This window comes from Phyllopteryx taeniolatus, chromosome 4 (genome assembly GCF_024500385.1).
Source record: "Phyllopteryx taeniolatus isolate TA_2022b chromosome 4, UOR_Ptae_1.2, whole genome shotgun sequence".
Taxonomy (NCBI): domain Eukaryota; kingdom Metazoa; phylum Chordata; class Actinopteri; order Syngnathiformes; family Syngnathidae; genus Phyllopteryx; species Phyllopteryx taeniolatus.
The window spans coordinates 23,790,177-23,804,057 of NC_084505.1; the positions used below are offsets into that span (position 1 = coordinate 23,790,177).

Sequence of the window (13,881 nt, forward strand, 5' to 3'; positions counted from 1 at the left end):
TAGGTTCACGTCAACCACTGCGTCAACAATAAGTCATTTGAGCAAATAACTCATATTAACTGTTGGTGAGATGATTGAGATATGTCACAAAGATCATTTTGCTCATGTCTTGTGGGTGCAGCTCCTCCTCAACACTCCTTTCAGAAGCACAACAAATACATATTTTAGTCATGTGATGGTAAACTCAATTCAGCTAAACTAGAAAATATGATTCCATTATCCGGAGTTTGGTTTGTCTGAGGATGTGGCTTCGAGGAAGGTGACCATCTCACAGTAGTGGCGTCACATTGTGGAGAATGTACATCAGAGACAAAGATGTGCGATTATCACCTTGCAGTATCAGCCAGTGACACTGGATAAATATTGAATTTAATGATCAAAACAAACAATGAATCCTCATGGCGTTCAGGGGTGTACGTGGTAATGTTTAGTTGGTGTTAGAATTACAATGGGGTCCTTGGGGGGAAAAAAATAATCCTGTGAGGAGTCCCTGGACCTAAAAGGTTTGAGGAAGTTTAAGGATGTCGTCCTACCTTTAAGAGAATGCTTGGTGTGTGTTTTCCCGGTGCTTTTCCTCCAGTTGGGGTCTTTGGCAGAGAACTTGTTGTGTTCGTCCAAGGCGGAGATGTGAGGCGAGATCACACTGTCGGAAATCGCCATGCAAATATCTGTGCATTTGTGAAGATGAAAGGAGTTTTAGTAGATTACTCGACACTACGGTGCTTCCCCCTATATTGCAGGCAGAAGTATCAAATATCCATTTATTTAAATGTTTTAACCCTATAAATTCCAGCTTGTTTGCACAATGTGCAGCCCTCCAAAAATAGCACTGTATAATATTTTCATTTATGTAAACATAGAATAATAAGATGATTAAAGAGGGCGTAAAACATTATCATGCTTTTTCAATTCAATTCAGTGTAGTGCTCCTTCTGCTCTGTCTGCATAATACAGTCATGCAGAAACAATTGAAAAAGAATGGACTTCTTCTACTGCAACTCTGTAAGTTGCTGTAATATTTGTAATTTTCCATAGAGAATAAAGAATATATTCTTGTGAGTATCATTATATTATGTCTGCTTGTTTTGTTCCACCATGTGTGTTCAAATATCCGTTGCTTAAAGGGTTGTGAAACTGTGTCTATCAATGCTAAGGCATTTTCTATTTATGTTTTAGCATGAAGCTAGTGGGGGCCGTTCTTAAGGCAACATAGTTTTCTTGTTTTTAATATGCAGTGTGCAATTCTCTTTGTTTTGTGTTTAGTTTGATAGTCAACTTCAACTGGGAGCTTGAAACCTCTTTTTGACATATTGTTCGCTATTGGTCAAACTGCTGCTTTTTGTGAAGTGAGTCGAATTGAGTTTACTACCACCATACAGCGCTTGTATCTCAAGTTTGCCCTTGCAAATCAAAATTAAATGACGGCTTGTATCTGAAAAAAAATTGTGAGGTCACTCTTATCTCAAGGCATCCGTGTATTAATGATTTATGATTTAAAGAGCTGAAGTTGGAAATGCAAAAACAAAGTTTGACAAATCCCCACACCTTTGGGAAGTTTCATTACATTTGCATCAACACAGCTAAAAGGCTCTCTCCAGTGCAGATTTTCTCGTTATTGGGGGTGATAAACCTGATTAACGGGGTTTAGTTTTAAAAACGTGTACTGTGTTTTTGACATACAGTTATGGCAGCGGTTGCCGGGGCAGCACATGGCGTCCCGGTGGCAGCGCTTCTTCCTCCTGCGGCAGGCGAGGCAGCGCAATGGCGCCTGCTGGGGGCTGTGGCAATAACTTCCCACGCTGCACTCCTTGTCATTGCTGCACGGATACACCTGCTGAGGAAACATGAATTCATTCAGTACAGGCTCCATCCATCCATCCAGCCATCCATTTTCCTATGTTTATCCGCAGTCAGATCGCGGGGGCAGTAGCTTAAGCAAGGAAGCCCAGACTTCCCTCTCCCCAGCCACTTCATCCATCTTTTCCGGGGGGGATCCCGAGCCGTTTCCAGGACAGTCGGGAGACACAGTCTCTCCAGCGTGTCCTGGGTCATACCAGGGGCCTCCTCCCGGACGTGCCCGGAACACCTCACCGGGGAGGCGTCCAGGGGGCATCTTAACCAGGTGCCCGAGCCACCTCATCTCATCTCATCTCATCCTATCCGTGCTTGACTCTGAGCCCCTTCCAGATGACTGAGTTTCTCACTCTAGTACAGGCACCACTCAATTCAAATACATTTGACGTTTTTGCGACCGGTTCTCTGCGCAGAAAGCTGATGAATTAGTCGTTTTTTTTCTTGTCATATTGTGGGTTAATGTGTTTAACCTTTTTGTTGTTTGTAATATTAGACTTAATGATATCACAATAAGTCGATATCAAAATATGTCGTTTCTTTTTCCTTTTATTTTCACTTGAAATCATATTTTTTCCCTCTGAATATTATAACATTTTCTCATAAAATTTGAAATTTTGACAGCCCTATTTAGGATAATGACTTAAAAAAATGTATGAATGCTTTCTTGTAATAGCATACATTTTTCTCGGAAAATTCAGCTCTTCATGTCCTTATGAGTTAGTTTGTAACTCTTTTAATGTACTATAATAACTTTTTTCTCTTAAAATTGGAACTTGGTTTTCTTTGTTCGCCGTGTTTTATCTTTTTTGCTTATAAAACAAAAAATTATCATCAAACATTTTCTCGATTTGTTCCAATCATATTTAAAGTTTTAAATTGCCCCTTTTTTCTTTTCAGTTAATCACATTTTCCATCCATCCATCCCATTTTCTGAGCCGCTTCTCCTCACGAGGGTCGCGGGCAGGAGGCGGGGTACACCCTGAACTGGTTGCCAACCAATCGCAGGGCACACATAAACAAACAACCATTTGCACTCACATTCACACCTACGAGCAATTTAGAGTCCTCAATTAACCTACCCTGCATGTTTTTGGGATGTGGGAAGAAACCGGAGTGCCCGGAGTAAACCCACGCAGGCACAGGAATAACATGCGAGGCCGGGGATTGAACCCCACTCCTCATAACTGTGAGGCTGACACTCTAACCAGTCGTCCACCGTGCCTAATCACATTTTGTTAATTAAAATTTAATTTTGGTATTTTCTTGCTATGTCATGATTATTTTGTCCTAAAATAATTCAGATGTTTTTCTTTCATTGCGTAATGAGATAAAAACGTACTTCTTTTAAAATGACCGTTTTTTTTTTTTCTCGTAATATTACAACTTCATTCTCTTTAAAAAAAAAAAAAAAAGTTTTTAAAATCCCAGAATGAATACTTTTTCGTAATAATACAATTCTTTTCTGATTAAATAATGGTCTATTCCTCGTTGGGCAGCATTCAGGTCAAAAACACTGCAAAAATATCTCTGGAAACAACAATTCAGCCGATTCATAGCGTAACATTTGGTATAACTGCACATTTTAAAGCCTCATTTATTCCCCTTTTGCAGTCGCCTTGTGATCGTGATATTGAGCAGTGATTCCCAACCACAGTATTGTGGCACATTAATGTGCTGCAAGAGATTATTAGGCATGGGAAACTATCCAAATTCAGTTAATGGTTCCAAAAATCATTAACTACAGATAAGGTTAAATAATCTTAGTTCATCTATTGTATTTATATCAGTGACGAACAGTGACAGGCAGAACAATTAAATGCTCTTAATAAAGGTGAAGTATGTGCCTTGGCTCAATAAAGGTTTGGGAATACTGATATAGTCTAGATGGACGGAATTGTGAATTGTTATTCAACAGGAAGGCTGCAGAACAGAAGTGTTGCAGTAGGAGATGAATGTTTGTTGATTTATCTTTTTATCAAGTTCAACCCCAAAGCCGCAATGTTTTCATACCCTTAACCGACTCGCTGTTTGTTTGTCTAAACCTGTGACTCATCCTTAGAAAATAGCACTTTGTTGTCCATACACATGCCTCAAGTCACTTTGTGTCTCTTTAAGTGGATATCCAGCGGTAGGCCGACTTCATACAGTATCTCCACTCTTGTAAACGCAGACATTTTTCTCACCAACCGTTTTTATTTTTATGCGCTCCAGACAATTGGAGCAATTAGATCTCCAAAGTCAACGCTTTCTCCCACGGTTCGGTGGCGTAATGAGCACTGGAGACATAACTCAGGGGTAATTACCCACACTAATCATACTTCTTTGGAGTCCATTTAGTCTTTTGTTTGCGTGGTTTGTTCTTGGCTCGCTTTGTTTTTACTGCCAGATTTCTCTTGCCGTGCCCACGTTTGTTTCTGTCTTGTTTTTGTCATTAGGAATTTATGTTTTGAGTACTGGTATATGGCATTGTGTAAAGAATTGTGTTTGGGAGGAGAAATACACAGAATGTGATTTGAGAACTCTCAAACGTATCTGCTGAAAAATACCCTTATTTGCGCCAATCAACGATTTACAAAATATTTTTTGAATCAAACATCCATCCATCCATTTTCTGAGCCGCTTCTCCTGACTAGGGTCGCGGGCGTGCTGGAGCCTATCCCAGCTGTCATCGGGCAGGAGGCGGGGTACACCCTGAACTGGTTGCCAGCCAATCGCAGGGCACATACAAACAAACAACCATTCGCACTCAAAGTCACACCTACGGGCAATTTAGAGTCTCCAATGAATGCATGTTTTTGGGATGTGGGAGGAAACCAGAGTGCTCGGAGAAAACCCACACAGGCACGGGGAGAACATGCAAACTCCACACAGGCGGGGCCGGGGATCGAACCCCGGTCCTCAGAACTGTGAGGCTGACGCTCTAACCAGTCGTCCACCTTGAATCAAACAAACATAAACATAAATACAGCAAAATATCAGTACAGTGTCCCTGCGCTAAATCGCAGTTCATTGTTTGCGCCCCCGCTACATTGTGTCTTTTTCATCGATCATTTTTTTATGGGGTTTTTTACAATATATTTACTGTAATGCCCTCGCATGTGGGAAATGAGAGCCACAGTCACCAGCGCACTTTTCAGCCATTTATTATTATTTTCTAACAACATACACCAGTAAAACACATAAATTCAATAAGCACACTCACGTAGCAGCTGCTGTCATCCACAGCTCACACCCAGGCACTCACACACTCGCCATGATATAGGGCCCCGCTAGTTGAGACAGTATTTTCCATACGATTTATGGTTGCAATTTTTTGTGAATTTAAATGTTTTTTGTGAATTTAAATGTTTTTTATTTAAAAAAGAAGTGAGTTTTAATACGTTTAAAAGTGTATAAGGTGCCAGTGTGGGGTAAAACAATTTCTTTTTTTTTTTTAATTGTCTCTACATCGTGGATTTGTTTTGTGGAACGTGTCTGCTTCTGTTGCATAAATCCTCGCTAGACTACAGAAATCTGTAGTGTAGAGTGAAGCTCACAGGGGTTACATTCCAGACTGACCCACGAGACGGGGAAATCTGCACTTCAGACAGAAATAGAACAAAACATTTCACCCTATTAAACACACTTGAGCTTATCAAAAAACACTTTTTAAAGTGTTCCTTCCTGCTTGTCAAGAAATGGGAGCCTGTTGCATAACATCACTTTGAAGAAACGAAAAGAAGACTGTCTCGCTCAAACAGTTCTCTAAAAATGCAAAGCGTGTCAAGCTATTTGTCACTTTCTGTTGAAATTTACTGTAAAACTTAAAACTGACACATCTAACAAAAGACAATTAAGTATATTAAAACCCAAAATGTTCAATTAAACCATGTAATTTTGCCTTACGAAAGTCTGATAGCTTAAAGCTAACATATAACGTGAAATGCCATAGACAAGCTAATGTATATTAGCATCATTGTTATGGTAATTATAACCTTCAAACAACTGCTAATTTGACACGTGACTGACAAAAGCACGAACACATACAAACAGAACATACAACAATACTCACAGGTATATATTCTCTCTGCTCTGTGGGAACGACTATTACTGCAGCTTAGGAGGTGACCTTCTCTGCGTCCTCTTAATTACACTGCATCCACAGCCAGTAGAGCTCACTACCGCCCGGCATGTTGCGGCACAACATAGTAATACACTGAAGGCCTGCAACTCTCAATTAAGACTTGCCTGTATACTGTAAAATCCCATTTAAAAAAAAAAAACAAGAAAAATAAAATCAGCGATATAGCGAGGGCGCGAAAGCTGAACCACAATGTATTAGGGGTAACACTGTACCTTGCTTAAGAAAGAGCTCTGAGTTGGAGGCTTTCACGGGGGCGTGGCATCTTGGTATAATTCCTTACACGTGTAAGCGATGTTGCCATGGGACTCGGGGGCGAGGCAGAGCAGTTGGAAATGAAGCATGTCACAAATCAAATTCGTAGAAGTGAATGATTATGCCGAAGACGTGACTAACGGTAGCGCTGATCTCCGGATGAGGTTGGTCAAGCATTTCTGCAACCGCAACATCTTCATACTTCAAGACGACATTAGAAAACAGACACGTACTTTCTACGCCTTACTTTTGTCAAAATAACCTTGTTACTTTTTCAACCTCCGTGGATGATGTCACGATGCAAAACAGACATAAATACAGAGGGGTAAAGTAAAGCGAGGTTGATATCTTGATTGATTGCGATAAGTCAGTAGAATCGGGGACAGCAGCGACATGGAGGCACTTGAACCAGGAAACGTTAAAGATGACTATGCAAATGCTTCGAAGAAACAAAATATTCCCCATCCGTGGCCTTATTTAAGAGAATTGTTTGATGTTGTCGGCAACAAGAATGATTTGTGGCGAATGCGATGTCTTGTGCCAGCCTAAAACCACCATTTTGCGGCATGAAAAAATTCTCTGTCGACTCTGGAAAAAAACATAGACATGCTCACCATTAATGGCACCCCTTCATTTCTTGCATAACCTACATAATATCTTCAGAAATAAATCGAAATGTACCAAACTTATATAATCAGGATCTTTAAATTCGAGTTCCAAAGTAATATAACAGAGAAAATTGTTTGTTTGTTTTTTCAACTTAGATATTGCAATTTCAAAGAACATGTGCGGCAATAATGGCGCCAGTCAGTATTTGGTTGCACAACCTTTGGCAGCGATGACAGCCTCCAAATGTTTCTTGTATCCATCTATAAGATTTTTGCACTTCTCAGGTGGTATCTTTCCCAATCTTTCTTTACAATTTGTTCAACCTCTTGAACATTTGCAGGGTTCTTTTCCCCCATGGCATATTTCAGTTCAGTTCTTTGAGTTGAATGAGGCAATCTTTGGGGGGGAAGAGATGTCAGGACATTGTTATAGGAAGACGATAGGTGGTGCCTCAAACCTCTGTTTAGAGCTTTTTCTAGTTTGACATCGATGGCTCTTTCAAACCAGCATTCCTCCCAATCCAGAATTGAATTGTTGTCCCCGAAGGACTGTCCCTTCTTCTGGAGATGCGAATGAACTGCTAATTCTGGACCCAAAGAAGCTGCCCGCCTATGTGCGCTATGCGTCTTTGCAGCGGCTTAGTCTCTCCAATGTCGAGGTCATTGCACTCGTCAGTGCACTGTTCTTGGATAAACAACATTGCAAAATTTGCTTCTTAATATTTTGTACCATGACCTGGATGACTTAGAATCTACACAGACACAAGTAAGGTGTATTTTTTCAGTTATCATTAGCTAATTTAGCTTTTTCTGTTACTTGGTTCAAAATGAGCAAAGCTGTGCTATTGTTTTGATAGCATAAAAGTGGAGCCCAAGCTAGCTAAAAAACATGTGGCATACAAGCAGTCAATAAAAGAGTGAACTATTATATGTGCGGAGAAGTTTTTTTTCTGGTTGTGTATCAAAAAGAGTATTCTACATAATTAACAGTAAAAATTATTTTTTACTTTTGTACTTAACTACTTGTCAGATTGCAGAGTTTATTTTGTATTTGTTTACTTTTACTTGAGTACAGGAATTGAATCAGTACTTATACCTTTACCAGACTATTTATTTTACACAGGTTTCTGTACTGCTACTTAGTTACCGAGTGTGTGTACCTCTGCTGATGTATTTGTCGAAGATATATGCACAACACAGCAGCCTCATACGACTTTTTAGGATTAGGGTTGGGACAACATATTTGGCTGAGACGTTGGACAGTGACTTAATCAGAGCTCCAGCGCGGTTCACCGCACGCTAATACGATTCATCTTGATGATGAATAAACATGGGAACAAACATGAAAATAATCTTGTGCCAAATCGACGACTTCCAACGAGGTTTCGGAAGATGAAAGATAACCCACATGTTTCAGTAAATCTCTCGCGTTATTCAGATTTCAACATGATGGAAGTCGTTAAGTCAACGTGCAATGTCGAACACATGGAGGCAATGATACAAGATGAAAGTTTGTTTGATTGAGACTTCATCCATCACCAAGGCAATGAGAGGTAGTTTAGCGAAGGATCAGTTCTCGTCAACATATTTTTATTTACCTAGTTTTGACACTCTTAGCGACTACATTTTTCAACAGTTTTTTCCCCCCTATCAGTATTTCATAGTGGCACAATATGGAGGCTTGTTCGTGTAAAAAATTTAAATAAAACAGTTCAACCGATCAGATCATTGTTCTCACCCACCACTTCCTTGAAGGGTGACCGTGTCACATTTTTCCTGGCACTTTTTCAATGGTGGTTTTTCAACGTGAAAGGCCATTACAGTACATTTACATTACACTATTTTATGACACATTATGACATACATAAAGTCATTAAATAACTAAAAGCATCATTAAATAATTACCGGTAAGTTATTGAATAAATAACCATTACATAACAAAAAATGCCACTACAGGAATTGAACATTAAATAACATTAAATCACTGAAAATGCCATTAAATAACTCAAAGAGTCACTAAATAAATAATTGAATCACAAAAAATACCATTAAATAAAAATTATAGTCAATTGGTAAGTCATTAAATGACTAAAAAGACAAATAAATAAAATCTTTAAATACATAAAATACATAAAATAACAGTTAAATTAAAAAAACAAATAAAAATGCAATTGAATAAATAAGTCATTAAATCATAAAAAAATGAGACGCACAAAAATGAGCTTGGACGCATAAAGCATGGTGAATCAGCATCCACAGATGCACAGCATTGCTTAGCCACATCTGGATGTGTTTCTGAACCGCTTCAGCTCATTATTATCCACTAAAAGTACGAGTCTTATCATGGTACTAGGTAGAGTAGGGCGCGTTATCGTTCCGTAAATACAATGGGCATGATACCTTTTTCCAGATACATTTAAATTTTTGTGGAAACACCCGGCGCGTCGCTCACGACGCAGCGAGCCGCTGGCGGAACGGCTTTGGCTCCATAGATGGACACACCGGGTACACTTTAGAGAAAGTTAACTATTAAGTTCACTACCCCGTGAGCTATACTTAGCTCGCGAGCTAAGGAGCTAAACAACTCGCTCTGGCTTGCTCGATTGTGGCGACATCGTTTAAAACAGAGGTCACTATCTAGTGGTCCGGATCCAGACGCAGAAGCAGTCCCATAACTACCCACACCACAGCCAAAAAAGAGGTTATGATTTAAGACATATGGGACGCCGCAACATATTACAGGCTTTACGGTAGTGATAAACCGTGCATTTGGAAAAAACGACGGGTAAAATGAAACGGTCCGTGTCATTTTTGTTTGTGCTTCTCAGTGGGAAGTTCACACGGGGAGCACTTATTAAAAGTGCATATATGTAAAATGCCATTTTTCCGGCCTCGCCTGTGTGGAGTTTGCATGTTCTCCCCATGCCTGCGTGGGTATTCTCCGGGTACTCCAGTTTCCTTCCACTTTCCAAAAACATGCATGGTAGGTTAATTGAATGGTTGTTGCGAATTGTTGTTTGTTTGTATGTACGCTGCGATTGGCTGGCGACCAGTTCAGGGTGTAACCCGCCTCTCGCCAAAGTCAGCTGAGATAGGATCCAGCACGCCCGCGACCCTAGTAAGGATAAGTGGTACGGAAAATGAATGAATGAATGTTTGAGATTTCAAATTTCAGTCAATTTATCTGTGTCATTTTTATTGGACAACAAAGGAAAGTTAGACTGATGAGTGTCTTCACCACTCCAGACTGATGAGTGTCTTCACCACAAATGCCATATGCTAATGCTAACAAGACAAAGCATGTTAAAGTATAAACACATTCTTTAAGGGAATTTGGCTGAAAGGCAATTTAGAATTAGTGAAAACAAAACGAGACCTGACATCTCAAATGTATTTGGAAAACAACAACTGGCACATGATAACAAATGAGATTTGGGGCTGTTTTCAAAAGCGCTTTTTTAACTGAAGACAGTGTCTGAAAACACAAACAAAGTGATTGAATGTACAGAGGGTTAGGGGTTAACCCTAACCCCTAACCCTGCAATATCAATGGAACAGAGTTGACCTTTTCCCTCATATTTCCACATAACCACTGTGATAAAAAGGTGTGGGTGTTGAAACTCTTCAGTTGGAAAAAAGCGCAGGTGTTGAAACGCTAAAATCCCCCTCGGGACGTGAAACGTGGGTGTTGAAACTTTTCACTGGAAAAAGTCTAACTGTTGAAACACGTAGATGTTCGTAGATGCACACACCCCAACCACACAGATGCAGCACACGGGAAAATGGGGGTGTTAAAACCTTCCGCTGGAAAACGTGTGGTTGTTAAAACAGCCGCATTCCCTGCAAGTGTGACCTAAAGTGTGAGTGTTGAAACTTTCAATTGGAAAAAGTGTGCGTGTTGGGGAAAAAAAATTCCCACACTGTTCAACGCACCCAGAGGGATATATATGGTTGTTTATTTGATTTCGGCACTTTTGATTTTCGTTTCTGTCATCACCACCACACTGCACTATGTGATGACGTGATGGTAATGACATTTCAAAGTTTTTAGCTAACTGTGCTATGCTGGTAGAGTTAGCTTAACATTTTATTTTAGCTACCTAGTCCTGTACAACATTTTTATATGATTAGCAAGTTTTTACAGGAAAATCTTTAAACATATTAACACTACAAGTCGTTTGGTAACGACATGCAATAAAAATATTATTTGACTTAAGGGTACAAATGACGAAAAAACTTACTCTTCCAATTATCAAAATGTCTGACTTCTCTCTGCCCTAGCATGTGCTTGAGTGACAAGACAAAATGACACAGAGAATTAGAGAATCAGATTTTGAATCAACTTTATCGATCTGAAAATGGTCAATGTGGCGGTAATGACAGACATATTTTAGTAAAAATAAAAGACAGAATTTGAAATGTTTTGCATGTATGATGAGAAATCATTAATTCTATTGTATTTTAAGGAATTTATGGTAAAAGTTACACCATTTTAGCATTTTTTTGGTAGAAAGATAGATCTTCATATATCCATAAAACCGCTCATAAAATCTCAAAATATACTAATATTAACATGAAATGTTAGACAACGCTTATAATTAGGCACGCCCACTGCTGGTTATTGAAAAAAATCAATTTAAATATATTTTTTCTTTAAATTTTACATCAAGGACACAAAAAGGCCCGTAATCAAATAAACACCCATATGTTAAGAAGAAAAGCAAAACACCCCGCAGGTGTGACACCCCTGACTCCATAGACCCAACTTTCCACACCTCTCAGCTCATGCAATGAAATCTTTGTCTCCAAAATAATATGAACTAGTCACGGGTAAGTCGTGTTAACATTAGCTAATGTTAGCTAGCCACGTTAGCGGAATAAATAAAAAATATGCAGTGACGGTTACGTGTTTTAGCTAACGTCAGCCAGCCAGCCAGCCATGTTAACTGAATGAATAACAATATGGAGTGACAATGTGTTTTAGCTAACGTAAGATTAGCCATTACAGCTGAATAAATAACAATATGCAGTCACGTGTTTTATCCGTACAAGAGCATAGCGGTGCGCATGAGCAGAGACGCTTGGAGGTGACTCCACACCGAACGCGTACACACTTGCCCACAGGGGATACAGTGCCGTGATAAAGTATTGGCCCCCTTCTCAAATTCTTAGATTTTTGCATAGTTTCCCCACTTTAATGTACTTTAATCCTCAAACAAATGTAAATATGAGACAAATATAATCCAAGTGAACTAAAATTGCTTGATTGAACAAGTCTGGAAGTAATCAGGCTTGGGTGTGATTAGTGAAAATTAACCAAAAGTTGATTAGCCACAATTAATTGATGATTTAACAAGGGGGGTAATTACTTTTTCACACCGGGGCAGGTAACTTTGAATTGTTTTGTTTTTTTCTTAATAAATGAAATCCCCATTTAAAAACAGCATTTTATGTTCACTTGCGTTATATTTGTCTGATAAGTACATTTGTTTAATGATCCTAAACATTAAAGTGGAGAAACTATGCAAAATTATACAAATTTGAGAAGGTGCCCAATACTTTTTTCACATAACTGTATATGCTTGTATATTTGTATATAAGCAATTAACAAGCCAAAATGTCCATATTGTTTCCCCATTATAGTAAGTTGAACTTTTTTTTTTTTTTTGAACAAATGGTCATGGAGGTAAAAAAAAAAAAAAAAAAAAAGCATTCTTTTTGACATGAATATGAAGACAAATGGAAGGCTCCCAGCTGCTAATAATACTTCATGCTGCTACGTCCGTTTTATCTGTCTCTCAGGCGCGCATCCATGTCGTGGGTGTGGGAAAAAAAAAATGGGCCTCACTTCTTCCATCACAGCCAAGTCTTTGAAATGTGGTGAGTCAAGTCTCCCCCCTTTTACTCCCTCTTTCCATCTGATTACCTCACCTTATCTGGCGGTATTTTAAAACGCCTCATTCGTTACTTCTGAGGGACGTGTGGCTTTAATTCAGATGCGTCTCCTATCTGTTGTCGCTCCCTTATTTTTGCTGCTCACATAAAAGCGTAAGCCTTAGATACCGCGCAGGAAGTGGCCCCGAGAGCTGATTTACTCCGCGGCCACTCGCAGCATGCCGGCCCGAGGCGATAAGGATGGAGACAGCTGCAGCGCCATGAGGGAAGCCCCCCGCCCCGCCCATCACCCCCCTGGACTCATGCTGCGGGGTCAACAATCTCTAAAAAGCAGCGTTGTGGAACCCTTATTTACAAGCAAAACACTGTTCCGCTGTACAGCTCATGTCAGTGGAACTTCGTGGAAAGAAAAAAAGACAAAAATAATTAGGGCATTGATATCAACTTATCACTTTTGTTGTTAGATTGAACAACTTTTCAGACTACCCTCACAACTATTTTTTTCCAAAAAGCACCCAGCAACACATTTAGCCACTTTTAAAATTAGAATTTTAGTGACTTCTTTACACATATTTTTCCTCTAGTTTTGAGAAATATTGCCAAGTCAAATTGAGCCACTGAGAACTAGAGTGGGCTCACTCCATTTGCATTATCAGGAGGCTGATTTCAAGTTTTATGGCTGCAATAAATTCTAGCGGTGATATATGGCAAGGATTACTTATGTATAGTTAGTTTTTTTGTTACAGATATTGAGGTTTTCCTCAGACTTTAGTTTATTCTAAACAAATCTTTCAATATTTCAGGAAAGATAATAAATATCATTCACTCACAGTATACTAACATGCAAGATGCACTGGCATCCAAGCTAAAGCACAACTTACTATCTGAGTTTGTCAATCTCTAAACTTCACTTTGTAGGATGTTGTTGCAGGAAGTGAAGCTGGCATCTTGGAAATGGGGATTGGCCCAATTGGTGCACTGATTAATTGAACCTTGATTGAGACTTTTTCTCTACTAATTTTCTGCACCGAACTGAAAAATGAAGTTAGTCCATTCTAGTTCTCAGTGGCTTAATTGTCCTGTTCTGTTAGCAGATAATTTTGTTAAAATTAATATATTCCTCATCTCATAACTTTACTAGTTTTTTAA

General features: G+C 39.2%; 1 protein-coding gene and 1 long non-coding RNA gene across 9 annotated transcripts in view; one reads left to right on the top strand and one right to left on the bottom strand.

Annotated features, from left to right (window-relative positions):
• Positions 1–13,881, top strand: part of LOC133476848 (uncharacterized) — a 32,326-nt gene that overhangs the window by 11,779 nt on the left and 6,666 nt on the right. For all 7 annotated transcript variants that reach the window (XR_009788161.1, XR_009788162.1, XR_009788160.1 and 4 more), the window contains one exon: positions 12,640–12,717. This is a non-coding gene — a long non-coding RNA (uncharacterized LOC133476848). The remainder of the gene's footprint in view (positions 1–12,639; positions 12,718–13,881) is intronic.
• dkk2 (dickkopf WNT signaling pathway inhibitor 2) overlaps positions 1–13,881 on the bottom strand; it is a 30,738-nt gene that overhangs the window by 4,467 nt on the left and 12,390 nt on the right. The window contains exons 2-3 of one of the 2 annotated variants that reach the window (XM_061770779.1): positions 1,681–1,831; positions 534–668 (exon numbers count right to left, since the gene is read on the bottom strand). In XM_061770779.1, coding sequence (XP_061626763.1) covers positions 534–668; positions 1,681–1,831 — 286 coding nt within the window. Of the gene's footprint in view, positions 1–533; positions 669–1,680; positions 1,835–13,881 lie in introns of both variants that reach the window. The other variant, XM_061770777.1, reaches the window with a different exon arrangement.